At 31.3% G+C, this 20,623-nt stretch overlaps 3 protein-coding genes and 2 pseudogenes across 3 annotated transcripts; 3 read left to right on the forward strand and 2 right to left on the reverse strand.

The window, feature by feature from the left end:
* On the forward strand, positions 2,160 to 2,964 carry LOC109132837 (annotated as a pseudogene).
* Positions 8,738 to 9,506, forward strand: LOC109133006 (gibberellin-regulated protein 12-like). The gene is made up of 4 exons (XM_019245535.1): positions 8,738 to 8,800; positions 8,910 to 8,957; positions 9,187 to 9,217; positions 9,325 to 9,506. The coding sequence occupies exons 1-4, from the start codon at positions 8,738 to 8,740 to the stop codon at positions 9,504 to 9,506; spliced, it is 324 nt and encodes a 107-aa protein (XP_019101080.1).
* Positions 9,586 to 12,867, reverse strand: LOC104789151 (annotated as a pseudogene).
* On the forward strand, positions 17,646 to 18,502 carry LOC104786553 (gibberellin-regulated protein 12-like). Its single transcript, XM_010511983.1, has 4 exons — positions 17,646 to 17,735; positions 17,842 to 17,886; positions 18,104 to 18,134; positions 18,246 to 18,502. The coding sequence occupies exons 1-4, from the start codon at positions 17,673 to 17,675 to the stop codon at positions 18,425 to 18,427; spliced, it is 321 nt and encodes a 106-aa protein (XP_010510285.1). The 5' UTR covers positions 17,646 to 17,672; the 3' UTR covers positions 18,428 to 18,502.
* Positions 18,885 to 20,599, reverse strand: LOC104786556 (APO protein 1, chloroplastic-like). The gene is made up of 2 exons (XM_010511985.2): positions 20,406 to 20,599; positions 18,885 to 20,297 (listed from the first exon to the last, which is right to left on the reverse strand). Exons 1-2 carry the CDS (start codon positions 20,508 to 20,510, stop codon positions 19,098 to 19,100), a joined length of 1,305 nt encoding a protein of 434 aa, XP_010510287.1. The 5' UTR covers positions 20,511 to 20,599; the 3' UTR covers positions 18,885 to 19,097.

The following is a 20,623-nucleotide window of genomic DNA, read 5'->3' on the forward strand; positions in this document are numbered from 1 at the left end:
ATTTATTCAAATCATAAAAATATACAGTTATGTAAAAAATATTGTTAATGATAAAAATAAAATTTTACTATGATATTCAAAATTTACCTAAAACATTTAATAATTAAACCGCCAAATTATTGTTGAAGTATCAATTAAATATATTTCCTATAAAATCATATGAAATGCAAGTAAATCCCAACTATTAATTTAATGTTTAATCTCTTTTATTTTCACCTTAATTTAAGCTATATTGCTAGGTTAAATTCTAATGATTTCCTCTTTGTAGTAAAATTTTGGAAATGTAATATCAAATTATATTTTATCTAGAAAATCATTAAATTACAAAATTTTGAATTGAAGAAACATTATAATGATCATTATATAATTATATTTTGGATCACAAGAACTAACTATAATGATGAGTATACAAATTCTCAAAAAAAAATTGGAGGAAAGAGAGAGTTAAAAATTTTGATTTAATAATTCTATTATGATAGTTAATTTTGTTAAAACATTGCATACTTTTAAAAATAAAATATATATACATGTATGAAGATGATTTCTTTAGTTTGATTCCGTCATTGGGCTTTGGTTGAAATTAGTGTTGTTGAATCTGCATTGATAATTGGTTTTTTACAGCCACCAAATTTTTATTATACATATGTAATTGAAAATTGAAATAATAAGAAAAGAAAGAAGGAAGGAAGAAATACATTAAAAAAAAAAGAAATAAAATTGAACAAAATATAAGATAGATCCAGCAAAATATATAATCACACTCTTACCGTGAGTTTTGAATTCATGCAATAACATAAACAAAACAAAGAAAATATTTAGAATTTGTGATATGGTGGATGATGATGTGAGAATGGTTATTTATAGGATTTCAAGGATGTAAGTTACATTTCTAAAATAATATAATTAGTGGAGTTACAATTATAATTTATAGTTTGTTTGAGTGAAAATGAATGGAAAAAGTCAATTTATAATTATGTAATTTCAGTTACAATTTAGTTGTAAAGTGTGGATTTCAAGTATAGATTAATGTACATTATTAATTTTTTATTTAATTAAAAATAAATATAATTTTTTAGAAATTAAATGATAAATGGACCAATAAGAAGAGAGTGAAACCTTATAAAATCATATGAAATGCAATAAAAATCCCAAAGATTAATTTAATTTTTACCGGTATTGTAACAGCTCTATACCGATCGGTTGAAGTGCAATGCTGATCGATACTGTTGTGCGGTGGAACTCTAAAATTTTTCATTTTCTGCGTTACGTGATTCCATAGTAATAAAACTTAAAACAAAAAATCACAAGAAAAAAAAAAAAGGAAAACAAAAATAACAATTGTTAGAAGTCTCGTACTTAGGGCTTATTTGAAGACTCTAGTTTGACTTGTTTCTTCTTTCAGAACATGGCGTTGATATATTCGTGTTATATAATCATTAAATTCCCCACGAGCAATATGAATATTTGGCTTATCCTTGTCAAGTTTAAAATGTTCCTTGCAACACACTCGAAATACTTGTTAATGATCACAAGTCCTCAAAACTTGTTTTTTTGGATCAAATCTTACTAAAAGTGAATACAATTAATGATCCACATGTTTTCATGGATATCTCAACAAATAAATTCATGAAGGTTTGAATCCAATTAAAAGTTTGTAAAAATCAAATCTGATTTCGGGAAACCAAAATAAATAAGGATTATAGCAAGATGATGCAATGAATAAAGTTTCAGACATCATTGATCCAACAACACTCCAATGGAATGAAGATAAACTTTGTTCAACCATATTATCGGAGGATCATCATTTGATTCATTAAATATATCTCCCGCCAAAAACAAGTCCGGACAGTTATTTATGGAGTTATACCAAGGATGGTAGATATACAGTAAAGTCTGGCTACTGGACGTCCAAAGAGGTGAGCACAGGAGATATTAGACCCCGACCACCCCTTGCAGGTTTCCCTCAGCTTGCGACCAGTATCTGGAAACTACCAATCTCGCCAAAATTAAAACACTTTGTTTGGAGAGTGGCATCGCGAGCAATAGGAGTGGGAGAGAACTTAATCCGTCGGAATATCAAGGTCAACCCATACTGTGCTAGATGCGTTTTGACGCTGGAAACTACAGATCATGTGTTGTTTTCCTGCCCGTATGCTACTATGGTTTGGAGAAAGGCGGGTATTCCGATAGCCCTGCTCTGTGACCCTGGAAGAACAGTAGAAGAAAAGTTACTGACTCTCACTGGCCTAATCAAGGATACATCAGTGGACACTAATTTCCGGTTCCAACCGTTCTGGATCTTATGGAGACTATGGAAAAGCAGAAATGATCTTGTTTTCAACAAGAAACTTACCTCTCTTACCAAACTTATTTCCCAAGCTACAGCGGATACAACAGATTGGTTAGCCAATACAAGGCATGGGAATATCGAATATCGAACAAGCACACCACGGCCCTAACAGAAGATAACATAGTTGGAAAAAACCACCATCTGGTTGGATCAAATGTAACTATGATGCATCACATTATGAGGGCGACAGGGTGTCAGGGTTAGGATGGATCATTAGGGATGCTACTGGACAGGTACTACATTGCGGCATGGGGAAATTTCAAGGCCGACCTACACCAGAGGAATCAGAATGCTCAGCGCTCATTTGGGCTATACAATGCAGTTGGGGATTAGGGTATAGATCGGTGATCTTTGAAGGGGATAACCAGAACATATCCCGACTACTCAATAAGGATGGACACAACAACAGACTACAACGCTATCTAGAGTCAATTCAGCAATGGAAGCCTTTATTTACATCAATTAGCTTCACTTTCTAGTACAGGGAGCAAAACTCATGTGCTGACTTTTTAGCTAAAAATATAGTCTCCTCCCCTGTTCCATGGGAAATTTTTCATTCTTGTCCTGTCTTCTTACAACAATTCGTAAACACTGATCTGATTTCTGGTCATTAATAAATTATTGGATGGAAAAAAAAAAAAATCCTACGGCACTTATTAATTGGTCCCAGCACTTTAAAAAATTATATTTGTAAAATGCTTTACCTTTGCTCTACCAGGAACCCGGAATAGTGTCCAAGAGTTCGTATATAAGCTCCAGTACATTGATAAACTTGAGAGGAGAGGACGGTAGCCATGTTGCAGTATATATTCCATTAGTTTCTGTGCTTTCTTAAAACTAATTGGGTATGGTCTCCACTTATTAGTTGTGGAGCAATCTCTTTGTGGTGGTTGATCTGAGTTGTTGGTATTACGACATAGTTTAGATGCACAGCCGTAAAACATAATTGCAGATACCTAGCATATTGAATCTGGAAGCAACTAACATCAGTGAGAGTGGCTTCACTTCTTCAGACACACCGCACACGCAACGCTGTCCCTGGAGAATAGTTTGTTGAAGCAGCATGGGCGATATCAAAGCATGACAAGCTCATACGGGAAGGTAAATAGAAACATGACATAAACTACACATTCAAGGAATCTGAATTACAGCTTGAGATCGATCCAATGATTCTTGTACCTTAATATCATGTGTAGGTGAGTATAAGTTATCGAAGAAGGAGCCTCAGAGCCTAAAATCAGTTATCTCCAGTGATTTATATAGTCTTTTTGTATACCTCTATTTGTATCAATTGTATGGTTGGAGAAATACAAAACCACCTCCATTGCTATATTGTTTTGTTTTAAATTTATGAAATTATCCTTTTGCTCTTCTTCATCGACTCTTTGAGTAGCTTCATACCACCATTAGCATTATTGTGCATATATCTAATTTTCTTGATCACATTTATAAACCGACAAGTCAACTGCCTCAAACTCCATTAGAACATATACATACAAACCAGGCATATGGAAACAACATGGTTTTTTTTTTAGATCATGAAGATAAGTATGAGCTAACTCTCTTATCCCATCCTTAGGCCATACAAAAAAGTTGCAATTATAGTGATCTCCATCTACCCATATATATACCCACTCGAATACAAATTAAAATGTCACAATTTACACATCTAACTTGAGAAACACATTAATAAATCAACACATATTAATTTTTGGATTTAAAAAGATTTCGATGATTATGAGCCAAATTAAATTCTAAGGAGTCTTGCACATGGAGATTAACTTTGATTGGCAAGCATCAATTGCTTTGGTTTCCTTGCTATTAAATCTTTACATAGAACCTGAGATGAAACTCTACCTCCCTCTAGTCCATCGGGAAATCCTCTCAAAAACCTCGAGGTGCACATTATTTCTCAATATATACTTCGTAAAAATTGACGATGGATTATGGATGATAAAGCAACACACATAACTATGCACAACTATATCATCCAATAATTAATCTATTATAACATAGATAAGTCTATCACCATTGTTAGGTTTTAGGCCTAATATAAAATATTTTAAGAGCAAATATGTCAAAACACAAGGGTGCGCCCCAAATTTAACCTAGAACTGAATTTTGTAGCCGACTTCCAGATCGCCCCAAAGCCGACCAGACTTAGAAGAAGAAACTTTCCTAATTTCATATCGAGCTATTAGGAAAGTAGACATATTTTGTAATCTAAGACAGAATATAAATAGAGGGGTATCCTCCTCTTTGTAAATCATCAATCAATTAATACAAAAACCCTAGTTCCTCCTTGTTATTAAGCAAAACCCTAGCTTGTTTTCCAAGAGATTTCAATTCCTTTTTATTTCTTAGCTTTGATCCAATTTTAAAAGAGAGTTCTTTGTTGAATTTGTTTCCCCCAACAAACAAATTCATTGTGAGAAACCTAGTTTCTACATTTGCCGCTGAAACTTCAACATTTTCAATATTTTACATGCAAAAACCCTTATTTCAATATCTTACCTCGGTTAATTGATCCTCCTAACTTCTACGTAGGTCCGCCGGTATCACCACATGAATGATAACTCTTAGACTAACTACATGTTAGTCTGTGATGTTAGTGTATTAAAGATAATAGATTTACGCATTTTCGTAGAGTAATTTAGTAGAGTTGTTTTTCATGATAGATTTTATTTACTAGTATAGTTAGGCGGCATAGTTAATGTTAGTGGTGGTAGAGTTAGTGACATCGTAGTAGAGTTAGTAAAATATTCTTAGAGTTAAGGACTTTATTATACGACGTACTTATTCGTAGTGGCAGTAGCTAATGAGATGCTTTTTTATATATTAGATACTTTTTCTATTCAATTCGTTTAAAAAAATGAACTATATATATATATATATATAGGTAATGTTGTTTTGTCAACATATTACCACAATTTTAGGAAATTAGTTTAGAAAAGGAAACACATCTTTGAATAATAAATACTATATTGTCTACCATATTAATAAAACTATTTCATAAAATTAATTTAGAAAGAAAACACATATATCTTTGAATATGATAAAATGTCAACATATATTAAATGCGTTTCATTAGTATTTGAATACCTTTTAACGATATGCTAATGTTATTGGTTATAAATAGAATTAACACTCACTACAAGAAGGTGGACCGAAATGTCGATAATAACATGAATATATTATTTGTAACTGATTTGTATTAATATTGAATCATATAAGGAAATATTGTTGGGTTTTGTTAGTTTTGGATAGTGATTAATGATATTTCTGTTAACGAAATCAATTAGAACTAGGTATTAACCCGCAGAGAATCGCGGGCTGAACATTTTTTTAATAAAAATTGTAATAATTTATTTTATTATAATGTTATTTATAATAGTTTGTGATTAAAAATTTGGTTTGATTATATTATAATTTTTGTATTTAAAAATGTTTATTGAAAACCTGTCAATAAAACATTTGTATATAATAAATAAAATTGTTTAAACCTTTGTCAACTAAACACAATCCTTACTAACATGTAAAAAAGAGCAACTAAATATAGCTAGTAAAAGTTTTAAAATGTCTCTTTAAAAACAACATTCATTGTATTTTTCTGTGGCTTCATTTTCTTGTTTGTAATAATTTTAACCTGTGGTGAAAATTTTTTTTGATAAAATTTATAGCTGTATATTTTATTCGATTTAGTTTTTAAAATCTTACCTGTTAATTTTTTTAAGTATGAATTAGTTTTGATTCTAATAGATTTTGTTTTATTTTTCTACAATTTATTTTATTTGATGTGTCCCCGATTTTCATTTTTAATTAATTTTATTTATTTAATTAATTAATTAATCTTAAAGTTTTTAATAGCAATTGAATGTAATTTTTACACATTTTAAGATTAGTTTCATATTTGCAGTTCACAACTAATATAGTAGGATAAAATTTGTAGTTGTAGATTTTATTTGATAAGATTTTTAAAATCTTAGTTGTAAATTTTTTTTTTCTAATACGGATTAGTTTTTATTATAATAGATTTTTTGTTACTTTTCTACAATTCCTTTTATTTAATGTATCCCCAATTTTCGTTTTTTAATTACTTATATTTATTTAATTAATTTATTAATCTTAATTAAGTTTTCTAATGGCAATTGAATGTAATTTTTAACACATTTAAGGTTAGTTTCATATTTGTACTTCTCAATTAATATAGTAGAATTGAAACCATGATTTTGGAAAATTTGATGTGATTTAGAAAATTTGGAATTCTGAAAGATTTTAGGGAAGTTGATATGATTTATTGTAAAATTCTTTCAAATCCCACATAAAACCATGAGATTTGGATTTCTCTATTTTTAACTAAACAAATCCCACCTAAATCCTCTAGAATCTCAAAAATCATTAAAATCCAAATCCACAAACTATTTTGAATAACAGTGGATTTTAAAGTAAATTTTTAAATCATCAGTTCAATAACAGTGGATTTTAATAGACTTTTTAAAATACATGATTGAATAACATAAGATTTGTAAGTTTCACACAAATCACTTAAAATATCGAGTTGAATACACCCCACTAAGTGAAAACTTGTGATAGGATATTTGGCAAAGATATGATATCTTTATAACTAAATGATATTTTTGGATTTTGTTAGTGTAGAATAGAAATTAATGAGATTTCCGATATATGACTAAATTTTAGGAACAATTTGCAATCGGATATTATTCTATAATAGTTTTTCAAAATTAAAGCGTCATTTGATTTACTAATAACATTAATTTTGTTATTTTTCTAAATTAGAGGCACCATAAATATTCGATGAACCACAATAGTTTTTTAAGGAAAATATTTAAGTTTGCATTTAATTTTATATTTAATATTTTCGATTTAATTGAATAATATATAACGTAAAAATCCATAGTTTCAGATAATTTTGAACCAAATCCGATTTATTTGATTTCAGATATTTTATATATATATATATATAGGGAATGTTGTTTGGTCAACTTATTAACACAATTTTAAGAAATTATTGTAGGAGAGAAAACACATCTTTGAATAATAAATACTATATTGTCTACCATATTAATAAAATTACTAGATTAAGACCCGTGCTAGAGCACGGGTTGAAATATATTTTATTTATATTGTAATTTTTATATAAAATAAAATTTATGTGATTGTTTTAAATGTTTTTTGGATAAAATATTATGCAATAAAATCATATATTAAATATGATAGCTTCAAAAAAGACACATATTTTGTAAGTTTTATATTCTTAATGATTCTAAATAAGTATTCGTGCTATAACACTGGTTAAATTTTGTTTTATACAAAATTTTGTATATTTTGTATTTTAAAATAAAATTTTAATATGTTGTATTAGGTGATATATGTGAAATTATTTCAACAATGTATATTCTACATCATGACTTGAATGTCATTATAAGACATAATTTTGTAAATGTGCTTTTTAAAAAACGAGTTATTATATTATGAATAATTTAATATATTGTTATACTTTTTGTTTTAATATACTTGGTTTCTTGAAATTCTTTCATATTATAGTGATATTATTGACATTGCTATAACAAATCAATTTAGAGTGTTTATAGTTTCTAACTTTTATATCAAGTTTCAATATATGAAAAATATTTCAAAATAAATTATTTAAAGCTTATTATAATATATAAAATTATAAAATTCAACAAAAATATAAAATTGAATTTAAATAGTCAAATTTTAACCCGTTACTCAGTAAATTTTTTAATTTAATAGATATTATTTCTAAAGAATAATATTACTAAAATTTGAATATTTTATAGATTAAACAATTTATATTTTTTTTAAGAAATTCAGCTTATGTTATATCCGGAAATAATTATAATAAATAATATGATAATTTATTTGTTTCACAAAATAGAATCATATATAAAAATGAGAGGTGAAGTATAATGATAATTAACAAATTAATATGTTAAGTTAGATATCAAAAGATTTTATTTGATGAATAATTTAATAAGGAATTAATATGGTAAGTTAGATGATATGATTCTTTAGAATATTCTGTCTAAGATTTTTTGTATAACCTATTTGTAACCAATTAATCTATCAATTAATGTATAACATATTTGTAACCAACTTATTAAAATTATATAGTCTACAAAATAATGTTGTGTACTTCCGTTTTATTATAAAGGGGATTTCATAAAATTAATTTAGAAAGAACACACATATATCTTTGAATATGATAAACGTCAACATTTATTAAATGTGTTTATTTGAATATCTTCAGTAATATGCCAATGTTATTGGTTATAAATAGATTTAACACTCACTTAGAATACACCCCAAAAAAAAAATCAAAAGTGAAATGAAAAAATTTAGAAAATGGCGAAGCCCATCGTTGTCTTCATTGTATCTTGTTTGTTGCTTGCTATTCAATTTTCTAATGTAAAATTTAAAATACTTTTTATTATTTAAAGTTCAAATACTTGTTGTTTTCATTCTTATGGATTATGAATTCATTAAAAGTTGGGTTCTTATATTTATTTTGGTACAGGCTGAGGAACTACAAAGTCCAGGCGAAGCACCTGCAATCTATAAGAAGGTATATGTTTTTTTATTTATGAAATGATAAATTATGAAAGCAAATATTTTCACAAAAAATAAAGAAGAACAAACAAACAACAATATCACACATATATATATATATATATATTTATATATACATTTTCCAAACTATTTTATTTTAATATATATTAATTGACGAAAAAACATGCATAATTTTATTATTATTTTGCATCACAAATTTATATGTGTTATCTTACAAAATTCAGATGGGAGGAGAAGGCTCACTTCGACCAGAAGGTAAATTGTAAATAACATCACTTGTTCTTTTATATATTCTCAATGAATGCGGTGGATAATAATACCTTTAGTCATTTATTTATTATTATTTTTATATTTTTGTGCAGAATGTCCAGCTGAATGTCAACGTCGATGTTCAGAGACATCTCATAAGAAACCGTGTTTGTTTTACTGCAACAAATGTTGTAACACATGTTTGTGCGTGCCATCGGGAACATATGGACACAAAAAAGAATGCCCTTGCGACGATAACTGGGAGACCAAAGAAGGTGAACCTAAATGTCCATAATAACATAAAATTAAAAACTAAAAATAATATTTAGTATTTAGTTTCTTCTTAATAAAATCTACGTTGGTCATGCCTATTTCTAATATGTTGTATCTTCTACATGCACTTCAGAACAATATCCGCATGCTTTGACTGTGTATTTCCTCATCAATTTCGTCACCCCAATCTAACTTTTTCGTAAGCGTCCATTGTTTCCTGCGCTATCCTAGGTATATCCTCCGGTATGGGAGGTGGATACCTTTCACAAGCACCAAGCGTGTCAAGCTCGGCTAGTGGAGATGATATTTGAGGCTTATCAGGCTCTCTATCATATCCACCACGTTCGATCACTCTCTTCCCCATCATTCGGATCGGTTGTGTCCTTCTGCGACAAGGATATGTTGGTGTTATGAAGATTGAGTTTTAGATGCTGCAGAGATATTTACTTGGAGATTAAGGGAGAGTTTGGAGATCATCAAAGTAGTAGTTGAAGCTTATGTTGTGTGAAGCTTGGATTGTAAAACTCAATAAGAAAGGTAGAGATTGTTGATGTATTCTTAACTGAGTTTTACAACAAGATGAAAAGAAAAAAGAAAAAGACATTTATGAAAGGCAAAGATGAAGATGAAGATGAAGATGTTGATGCAGTCGCTGCACTAGTTCAGAGTACTACAAGAAGTAGTTAAACGAAGCAGATAACGTGGAGCTGAAATAAGGAAATCAGCTAAGGCGATTAATATTCAAACCATGAAGGTTATGAAGACTAGAAGCTTGGAGAAGAGTCTAGAAGCATGAAGACTTTCCTATTCCATAAAAGATAAGGAAATTTGCAAAGAGATTTGGCAATTCCTATTAGAATTAGAATATGAATTTAAGCTTGTATGGCCACGACCTATTGTGTATAAATAGGTGATAACTCTCCATTTTATATGTTTTTAGCATCCTTTTTTGTCCATATTTTGCATTGTTCATACCTCTAACTTAGTATTTTTAGGCCATTAACTGTAGGAATTCACTTTTAGACCATTTAGGGTGTTGCATTTCTGCATTTGCATATTTTGGATGAAAACAGGTGCTAAAGAGCCAAAAATGGAGAAAAACAAGGACAACTCGAGCATGTACCCGAAGGAGCCATCGAGCTACAAGAACAAGTCCAAACCCCAACACGATCGAAGAGGATCCAAGAGCGTGAAGAGCAACCCGAAGATCCACCCGAGGAGTAACCCGACTTCACCCTCGTGTACCCCATCGAGTAGACCATCGGGCAGGTCTGGGAAGCTAGGTCAAACGGTTTCCATATATAAACCCCCTCTTTCCCTAGCTTGCAAACGAGCACGCCGCAGACCCTCAAACCAGAGAGCGAGAGCTTCTGTGAGAGAACTGAGCGACTCAAACATTTTCTTTTCGTTTTGCATTTTTATTTTGTAGTTTTCTTAGATTTCTATCTTGTACTCTTTCTACTCCACTCTATCTTTTAATACAATGTCATTTTCATTCATTTTGATTGCTTTGTTATTCGTTTCTATGTCCGAGTAGTGTAGTAAAGTTTCTAGGGATGGGATAGATGATTTTGTGTTCTTGATCGGTTAGGATGCTTGAGTTGATTGTAAATGATTGATAGATTTCCTTCTTGGTTGGTGTTCTTAATGCTGTCAACAGACCGAAAGGTTGAGATTAGATCTAGGGCGTTTACAAATGCTACAGGCCGAAAGGAGTAGATAAAATGCTTGATTTAGCCAATGCTAGAGGTTTACTTAACTCTGAGTAAGAAATTAGATGAGTTTAAGTCTACTGACAATAATGAATCGTTCTTAATGCCTGCTTGTTCATATTGCTAGTGCGACAGTGTGGTAATGTGTTCAAGGTTGATTGTTGCTAGTGCGAAAGTGTGGTGACAAGGTTTTAGAGGTTCATTGTCTAGGAAATAATTGCTTAAGGCATGTAAGGCATCCGTACTGGTCTAGGATACTTAGGATTCGATTACCCCCATCCTTAGGAACTTTCGTATTTCCATTATTTGCATTTTCTTCACTTACTCGACTACCTACCCGATCAGGTACATGATAACCTGCATTGAGTAATACCTCGAGCTGTTCATATCTCACTTGCATACTCGATCACACCACTCGATCCTGTACTCGATTGCTTGCATCGAGTACTTAGGTCGTGTGGTTTCGTGTTTATATTCTTTTCTTTTGTTTATTTTAGGGGATTGATACCCTGGGTGAAAACCTGTCTATCAATAGGGGGCTAAGCCTTTGTAGAGGTTAGCACAAAATAGTAATAGATATCTTAGACATTAAGGTTATGTGGTTTCTTGTAAGAAAGCATAACGCTTAAGGGGACTACGGGGTTTGTCTTGAGAGGTTCTTGGATTGTGTATATATCCATGAACATGAGAGATTAGATAATTGATTGAGTGAAACTTGTAAGTTTACTAAACAGATTGTCTAATAAAGAAGTTTTATTTTGAAGAACCTCTTTCTTAGTTTGTGAGTCAGTTTTGTGTCTCACTTTCCATACATATCAATAGCTCTTGTGTTTTCAGGATACTCCAGCCTGAATACATAACTCAACAAGTGTTGGGATTCTTTCATAGTCAAACCGAGTTTCATGCTTAATGCATCTCCGGTCTCCCAAAAGGATCATACATATGGTACGACTCAACAGGAATGAGAACATCATTCATGGTACCCTTGACCCATGAATGAGAACCACGCCGCTGTGAACTTGTAGCACCATTGCAATCCTTAATACTGTGACCAGAATTAGCCACATGAACCGCCATGTAGCAGCTGTGCTAAACCCTTGATCAACAACTTCCAATTATCAATCACTTGAGAAGCCACAGGAACAAGATTGGGAACTAGCAATCCATTTTTGGGAGGATCTAACTGTTTCTCTATACCCATCTGAGCAAGTTTCTTATCTTTCCTAACTTCTTCTTGAATTTGCTTAAAAGGAACAGGATAAGGCTTTTTCTTGTTTTTTTGTAACATAGGAGGAAAATCAACGTTCTGCGTAAATACATGGCGTTTCTTGAAACTTGTGTGATGTATAGGAGGCTTCTGATTGATACAAACAAAATATCATAGTACTAACCCACTCCAAAATTACTGCTATTAGTTTAGTATATATTTACATTATATATTAGTACTACTAGGTAGTACCCCGTGCTACAGCATCGAACAAAATATTTTTATATAAATTTTAAATTCATAAAATGATTAAGAATTATATTAACCCGGATGCTATAGCATGTGTATGGTATTTTTTAAGTAAATTAAGAAAATTTAAACATAAACGTATTTACTTTGGAACAAGAAATACATTCCATACCGTCACATGCCCTTACGTCCCAACTCATCCTCTCTTGTCCCATCTTATCCCGTTTCAATCTCGTCTCGTCTTATCCTGTCTTATCTCGTCTATCGTCATGTATCCATAATATTTTTTTTTTGTCTTATGTTCGTTCTCTTTCAAATAATTATTTGTTAAACAATGCTTATTAAAAGAGATTGGATAAGAAATTTAGACGGGATACCAGAGTTCCCTATTGATTATATTTTTTAATTAGTTAAAATTATCCAAAAATATAATTTTTAAAAACTATATAATTGTTTTCAAAAATACCACAATTTTCAAAGTGCTTGTTTCAAAGTGGTTAATTACCTGTCGCAAAATCAATTAGTGAAAGCTTGACATTTTAATTTATCTACCTATATTTATTGATTTCTTACTTTTCTTTAAAATTTATGTCCCTTTTAGAAAAAAAAAAATGTTGTTACATTGTTTTTCATTATTAAGAGAATTTGTTAAAAATACCCTTTTGATATACCCCTTTTCAAAAATGCCCCCTTTTTGGCCATTTTTTATTTTTGCCCTCTTTTAATTTTTAATGATCATTTTACCCTTAGATGAAAAATATTTTATTCAATAAAAAGAAAAACAAAATTTTCCCGCCAAAAAAATTTCGGACATATTTTCCCGCCAAAAAATTTTCGAAAAAAATTTCCCGCCAAAAAAAAGGTTAACTAATCTATTATGAAAAGGAAAAAAGGGTAAAGTAACTTGATGTTGATTGTTCTCTAAATAGAACGTTTCTTCTTCTACATGTAGAAAAGGAATAAATTTGATAAAAAAATTTCGACAAAAAATATTTCCCGCCAAAAAAAAATCTACAAGGTTTTTAAAATGTTTTATAAGGAAGAAACCTTATAAACACCTTGTAAACGCTTTTACAAGATTTTTAAAAGAGCTTTAAAAGGTTTTAAAAGGTTTTTAAAAGAGTTTTAAAAGGTTTTGAAAGAGTTTTAAAAGGTTTTTAAAATGTTTTTTAAACACTTTGTAAACGCTTTTACAAGGTTTTTATAACCTTTTCAAAAGGTTTTCAAAATGTTTTTAAAAAGTTTTTAAACACTTTGTAAACGCTTTTACAAGGTTTTTAATGCGAGAAAATTTTTCGATTTTGGCAAAATAATTTTTGTCTTTTGGCGGGGAAAAAAAATTTGACGGAATTTTTTTCGATTTTGGCAGGAAAAAAATATTTTTTGGCGAGAAAATTTTTCAGTTTTGGCAGGAATTTTTTTTTATTTTGATGACTGTACATTCTTGTTGTCAATCAAAGAAAGAGTAATTTGGTCTTTTGTACATAAAAAAAAAGTAGTTTTAAAAATGGTCAACATGAAGGGGTATTTTTTAAAAAGGACATGGAAAAGAGGGTATTTTTGTGAATGTCCCATTCAAATTACCCGTTTTAGTTTACATATACTATTTCTTGTCTTAATATCATAAATAGACTGGACTTTTTCTCAAAATTTAATTATTGTTTTTAAAGTATGTGTACTTAATTAGTAAATTGAATTACTTCAAAACCACTGGTAAAATATATATTCAATCAAATAATAAACTATTTTAGGTTGTAAAATTTTAATTATATAATATTAGTATTTTCCACAAAAATTAGTTGGCCACTCTTTTAGGATGTTGTCAATATTTTGGTGTATATGTAGCATACCACAACTCATACCGAAAATAAACATGATTATCACCTTTAACACCTGGAAAATATACAATTTTTTGCAATCTATCCATACTAATCAAGCACAGCCTGTGTTTGTTAAAAAAATTAAAGTAATTTTGTCCAGTCTCATCGCATCCCGTCCCATTCCAATTCATTCCTTTAGAAATTTTAGGTCCTATAACCATTCTCTTTTAAATAATTACCTATATAATAATGTTAATAGTAAATTTTGGCTAAGAAATTTAGAAAAAAAGACATTTACTCTCCATTTGAATGTTTAATTTATATAGTTAGTATAAATCATAATTTTTTTAAACTCTCAAAATATTTTCGGAAATACCTTATGCAACCTTCCAAATTTAATCTAATTGCATATTTTAAGTATTTTGTTTAGGAAATCTTTCTAGTGAAATAATTAAATATCCAAGTAAATTTTACGAAATTATTATCAGCTTTGATTGTGGATAAAAAAAAGAATACTCCTGTAAATTTTAAAATATCTTTGAATTTTTAAAATTTTGTTACCAAATTTCAGAATATTTCTCCGATTTAATGTAAATTTTTGGGATTTATGTAACCTGAAATATTAGGATTTTTGAAATTTGGTAGTCTTAAATAATTAAGAAATTTCTTTCTTTTTCTATTAAATATAATAAAATAAAAACTAACTGAGAAAGAAAATAAAATTAATATGTCTATAAAATAAAAATATTTGATGCTACATGCAGGTGTATCAAACTTGAGACCCCCAGAATTAAATCCCGTTCATTTGACTATTTGACCATGACTTGTTTTTGCAAAGTAAGGCAGAAGTAATTGTTTTTATTGGTACCGTGAATCTGGGAAAAAAATTAAAAATAAGATCTGACCCGGTAATCCGCTCGTTTATACGATTAAAATATAGGTAACTGACGTTTTTACCTTTAATGAGAATCTATTATTTATTCTTGTTTCTAATGACATTGTGATGTAATTTCTTACAAAATTAATGCTTATTTAGGAGGGATACAATATATTTTATATGTACAATATATATATTCCATTAAAAACACTAAATTATTGAATAATAAAATAATCGAAAGTAAAACATGTCTCCGCGGTATACCGTGGGTCCGTATCTAGTATAACCTAAAAATCGAAGGAGGTGAATAGTTGGTCGAGTCTTCACGGCTCTTATCCACTACCCATCCCCTTCCCGAAGAAGCTATCCGAAGAACCAGCAAACGCCAAATCTAGGGTTTCGACCCACCAAAAAGAGATCTCACACCAGGTATCGGCGATGGCAGGAGCATATATTTAATAGGGATAGAGTAGAGATCATTTGATTCCTCGGAATACCGGATAACTAGGGTTGAGAGTCCTCCTCTCAGGGCTTGAACACAAGCTCTTGGATTTGTGAATACTCTTCACAGTGGTTTATCAAAACCTCTTTAAATCTTTCGATTAATCAATTCATCAATAACTGAATACAATAGGAGGCCTAAGAAGGCTATATATAATAAAGCATATAAACCCTAAAACATAGAATATTCTAGAACAATAATAATAAATATATTAAATAATAATCATAATAGATATTTGGAAATTATCCAAATATCTCGCTGCATCAACCATCAATTGCTGGCCTGGTGGAACCGTCGACGGCACACGACGACCATCTCATCTTGGTGTCGACTTCTAGAACCGGAGACCTTAAGCTCCTTCTGCTCTCTTCTGAAGCCTCAAGCCCCGCTATGAATCCACAAGCAGCATCCTTTCCCTCATCGGAGATACTCAAACCCCTGCATCAGAACTCGCTTCAGTCCAGCCGCCGCGTGAAAACCAACCCATCCCCAATCGGAAAACTAGGGTTTCCATTGGTGGGCTTCCTAACTCTCGGCCCTTTAAGCTTCTCGAGTCCATTGCGAAAAGGTGATCCACAAAGTAATCCGCTTTTATCCAGGTTCGATCAGAACTCAATTCTCTCAAACTCTAGGCAATCTATGTGTAGCTTTATGGAACCATTTGTTCAAAGACTGCATTTGGATATTAAACTACCATTGATGCTAGTTTGGTTGAAGAATTCGTTAGAAAACCTGTTATTAGAATCATCTAGGGCTCTTGCTTTTAAAGTTAGCATTTTGAATGAACTCGGCATTATGATCCAGTCCATATGGAACTGTAGTTACCGATGTGTCTTCAGACTCCCTTCATCAATCTGACTGATACATAAGCCCGCTAAACTGCCTCTCATCAACTTTTTGAAGTTCACTCTTAAAAACCTGAAGATTAGTGGCATTATGATCCCAATTCAATGTAGTTGAGGTTACCACAACATCTTCAAGCGTTTCGCCCTTGAGATTAAGACCGCAATCAACCCTATATCTATCCTCAAACAGAGCATTCTTAATCCTTCTCAAACCCTTAGCACAGCTCTCCTTCGGGTCACAGCTGTAGCTTTTTCAACACCGCTTACTCTTCAATCTAAGACAGTGGCCATCTTCTCATCCATCGAAGCATTCATGGAAGAAGCATCGTTATTTTTTGACCTCACAGGTTCCAAAACCTTTGCAAGGAGTTGGTTCATAGCTCTCAAGTCTACAATTTCGATGACTCTTATCTATCTTTATCTCTTCAGTGTATTGGCTTTGGGGATTGCCCTACTCTGTTGTTCCTTAAACTTTGATCTCTTTGTAGTATGTTGTTTTCTATTTTAATGGAATAAAGCATATGTTTGTCCAAAAAAAAAAAGGTTCAGATATTTTTGAACCGAATGTGATTTAATTTCAGGTAATTTTTTAAAATGACCCGACCCGAAAGTAGATTTATACTTCTCTTTTACTAATATAGATTTATTTTTTCTATTCTTAAAAAAAAATATATAGGGAATGTTGTTTTCTCAACATATTAACACAATTTCAGAAAATTATTTTAGGAGAGGAAACACATCTTTGAATAATAAATACTATATTGTCTACCATATTAATAAAATTCTATTCACAAAATTTATTTAGAAAGAACACACATATATCTTTGAATATGATAAAAAAAGTCAACATCTATTAAATGTGCTTATTTGAATACCTTCAATAATATACCAATGTTATTGGTTATAAATAGATTTAACACTCACTTTAGAATACACTCAAAAAAAAAATCAAAAGTGAAAAGAAAAAGTTTAGAAAATGGCGAAGCTCATCGTTCTCTTCATTGTTTCTTGTTTGTTGCTTGCTATTCAATTTTCTAATGTAAAATTTCAAATACTTTTTATTATTTAAAGTTCAAATACTTGTTTTCATTTTTATGGATTATGAATTCATTAAAAGTTGGGTTCTTAAATTTATTTTGGTACAGGCTGAGGAACTAGAAAGTCCAGGTGAGGCACCTACAATCTATAAGGTATATGTTTTTTTTTTATGAAATGATAAATTATGAAAGCAAATAGTTTCACAAAAAAAAAAGAACAAACAACAACAATATCACATATATATATATATATATATATTATTTTCCAAACTATTTTAGTTTAATATATATTAATTGACAAAAAAAAATATGTACAATTTTATTATTCTTTTGCATCACAAATTTATATGTGTTATCTTACAAAATTTAGATGGGAGGAGAAGGCTCACTTCGACCAGAAGGTAAATTGTAAATAACATCACTTGTTCTTTCATTCATATATTCTCAATGATTCCGGTGGATAATAATACCTTTAGTCATTTATTTATTATTGTTTTTATATTTTTGTGCAGAATGTCCAGCGGAATGTCAACGTCGATGTTCAGCGACATCTCACAAAAAACCGTGTTTGTTCTTTTGCAACAAATGTTGTAACACATGTTTGTGCGTACCATCGGGAACATATGGACACAAAGAAGAATGTCCTTGCTACAATAACTGGAGGACCAAAGAAGGTGGACCGAAATGTCCATAATAACACAAAAATTAAAATGAAAAATAATATATAGTATTTGGTTACTTCTCAATAAAATCTACGCTGGTCATGCTAGCATGCCTATTTCTAATGTATGTTGTATCTTCTATTGCAAAACTAAATTTAATATCAAAATTATTAGAGCTTCTCACAAAGAATGGGCCTAAGCATATTCCATCCATCTCTCTGACTCTGCCCATTTCCAAAGGAATTATTTCTTTTTCTTTTTCTATATAAAAATGAAACATTATTATGCAATTTCTGAATAAGAAAAAAGACGAAGAGGAAGGTTTGTAATGCAAGCAAACTAAAAGGCAAAAAGAAAGAAACTCATCGAACAAATTTTGTGGTATATATTTGGTTATATAATTTTACAAAATAATTAAAAACCAACCATTGATTTTTAATTGTTTTCTAGATAATGTTGACATAAACCTTTGTACAAAAATTCGTTACTGTTAGTATTTATATTTATCAATAAACACAATTTCTCTGATTACAACGAAGGTTTCTAAAATATTTTATATCCAAATTACAAAATATTTTATATATGACAATATTTCTTATGCTATATGAAGAAAGATCCTAGCTAGCCAAGCTCATTTTATCATCAACCAAAGCTTCTTTATCCTCCTCACAATGGATTTCTACGATGAACATATCCAAGGACCTATGCAACCATGTCGGCTTCCTGTGAATCAGGAACGATAATATCAAGCCTCATCATTGCCTTGTAGCGTTGAGGAACACGAGCTCCACTGTGCATACAAATCTCGACCAAAGCAGGAGCTTTACCATAAAACCTCCTGAGACTTCCGGTAAGCGGATTTCCATTGAGGTCCCTCACATGCCATACATAGTTTGGAGGAAAAACTTCATCCACAAGAGCATCTTGCCATCCATGCTTCCCATCTCTCCATTGGTGTTTGAACTCTCCGCACAGCTTCACACTATGTCCCCATGGTCCAACATGCACTTCAGAACAATATCCGCATGCTTTGACTGTGAACTTCCTCATCAATTTCGTCACCCCCAATCTAACTTTTTCGTAAGCGTCCATTGTTTCTTGTGCTATCCTAGGTATGTCCTCCGGTATAGGAGGTGGATACCTTTCACAAGCACCAAGCGTGTCAAGCTCGGCTAGTGGAGATGATGTTTGAGGTTTATCAGGCTCTCTAACATATCCACCACGTTCGATCACTCTCTTCCCCATCATTCGTATTGGTTGTGTCCTTCTGCGACAAGGATACTCTGGGATATCAACTCCAGCCTGAATACATAACTCAACAAGTGCCGGGATCCTCTCATAGTCAAACCGAGTTTCATGCTTAATGCGTCTCCCAAAAGGATCATACATATGATACGACTCAACAGGAATAATAACATCATTGATGGTACCTCTAACCCATGAATGAGAACCACGCCGCTGTGAATTTGTAGGACCATTGCAATCCTTAATATTGTGACCAGAACAAGCCACATGAACCGCCCCACATTCACTGCAAGCAAATACAGGAACAACATGTAGAAGCTGTGCTAAACCCTTGATCAACAACTTCCAATTATCAATCACTTGAGAAGCCACGGGAACAAGATTAGGAACTAGCAACCCATTTTTGGGAGGATCTAACTGTTTCTCTATACCCATCTGAGCAAGTTTTTTATCTTTCCTAGCTTCTTCCTGAATTTGCTTAAAAGGAACAGGATAAGGCTTTTTCTTGTTTTTTGGTAACATAGGAGGAAGATCAACGTTCTGCGTAAATACATTGCGTTTCTTGAAACTTGTGTGGTGTATAGGCGGCTTCTGATTGATACAAACAAAAGTTCCTAACCTCATCCAACACTCCCTTTTAGGGATTGAACGAGGAATCTGCATATATATATATATATATATATATGTATAAAAAAACAAAAAAAAATTACTACAACGGGATTGGAATCATGAAGATCAAAGTTAGAGGAGATGTGAAATGGAAACCTGAAAGCAACTTGCATAAGAACCTCTGGCTGATAAATCAATTGGCTTTGGTGGATCTACGGTCTGAAGATAAACACCTCTACAAGCAGGCGAAACCAGAAGCATGTTAAACTTGTGAGAGGACTACACGAACCCCGTCTCCGTCGGCGGCGAGTAAGCTTTGTCTCCGTCGAGTGTTCGTTCTCCGGTAAAGAGTATCGTGGAGAAGAAAAAAGGAA

This window comes from Camelina sativa, chromosome 5, assembly GCF_000633955.1.
Source record: "Camelina sativa cultivar DH55 chromosome 5, Cs, whole genome shotgun sequence".
NCBI lineage: Eukaryota > Viridiplantae > Streptophyta > Magnoliopsida > Brassicales > Brassicaceae > Camelina > Camelina sativa.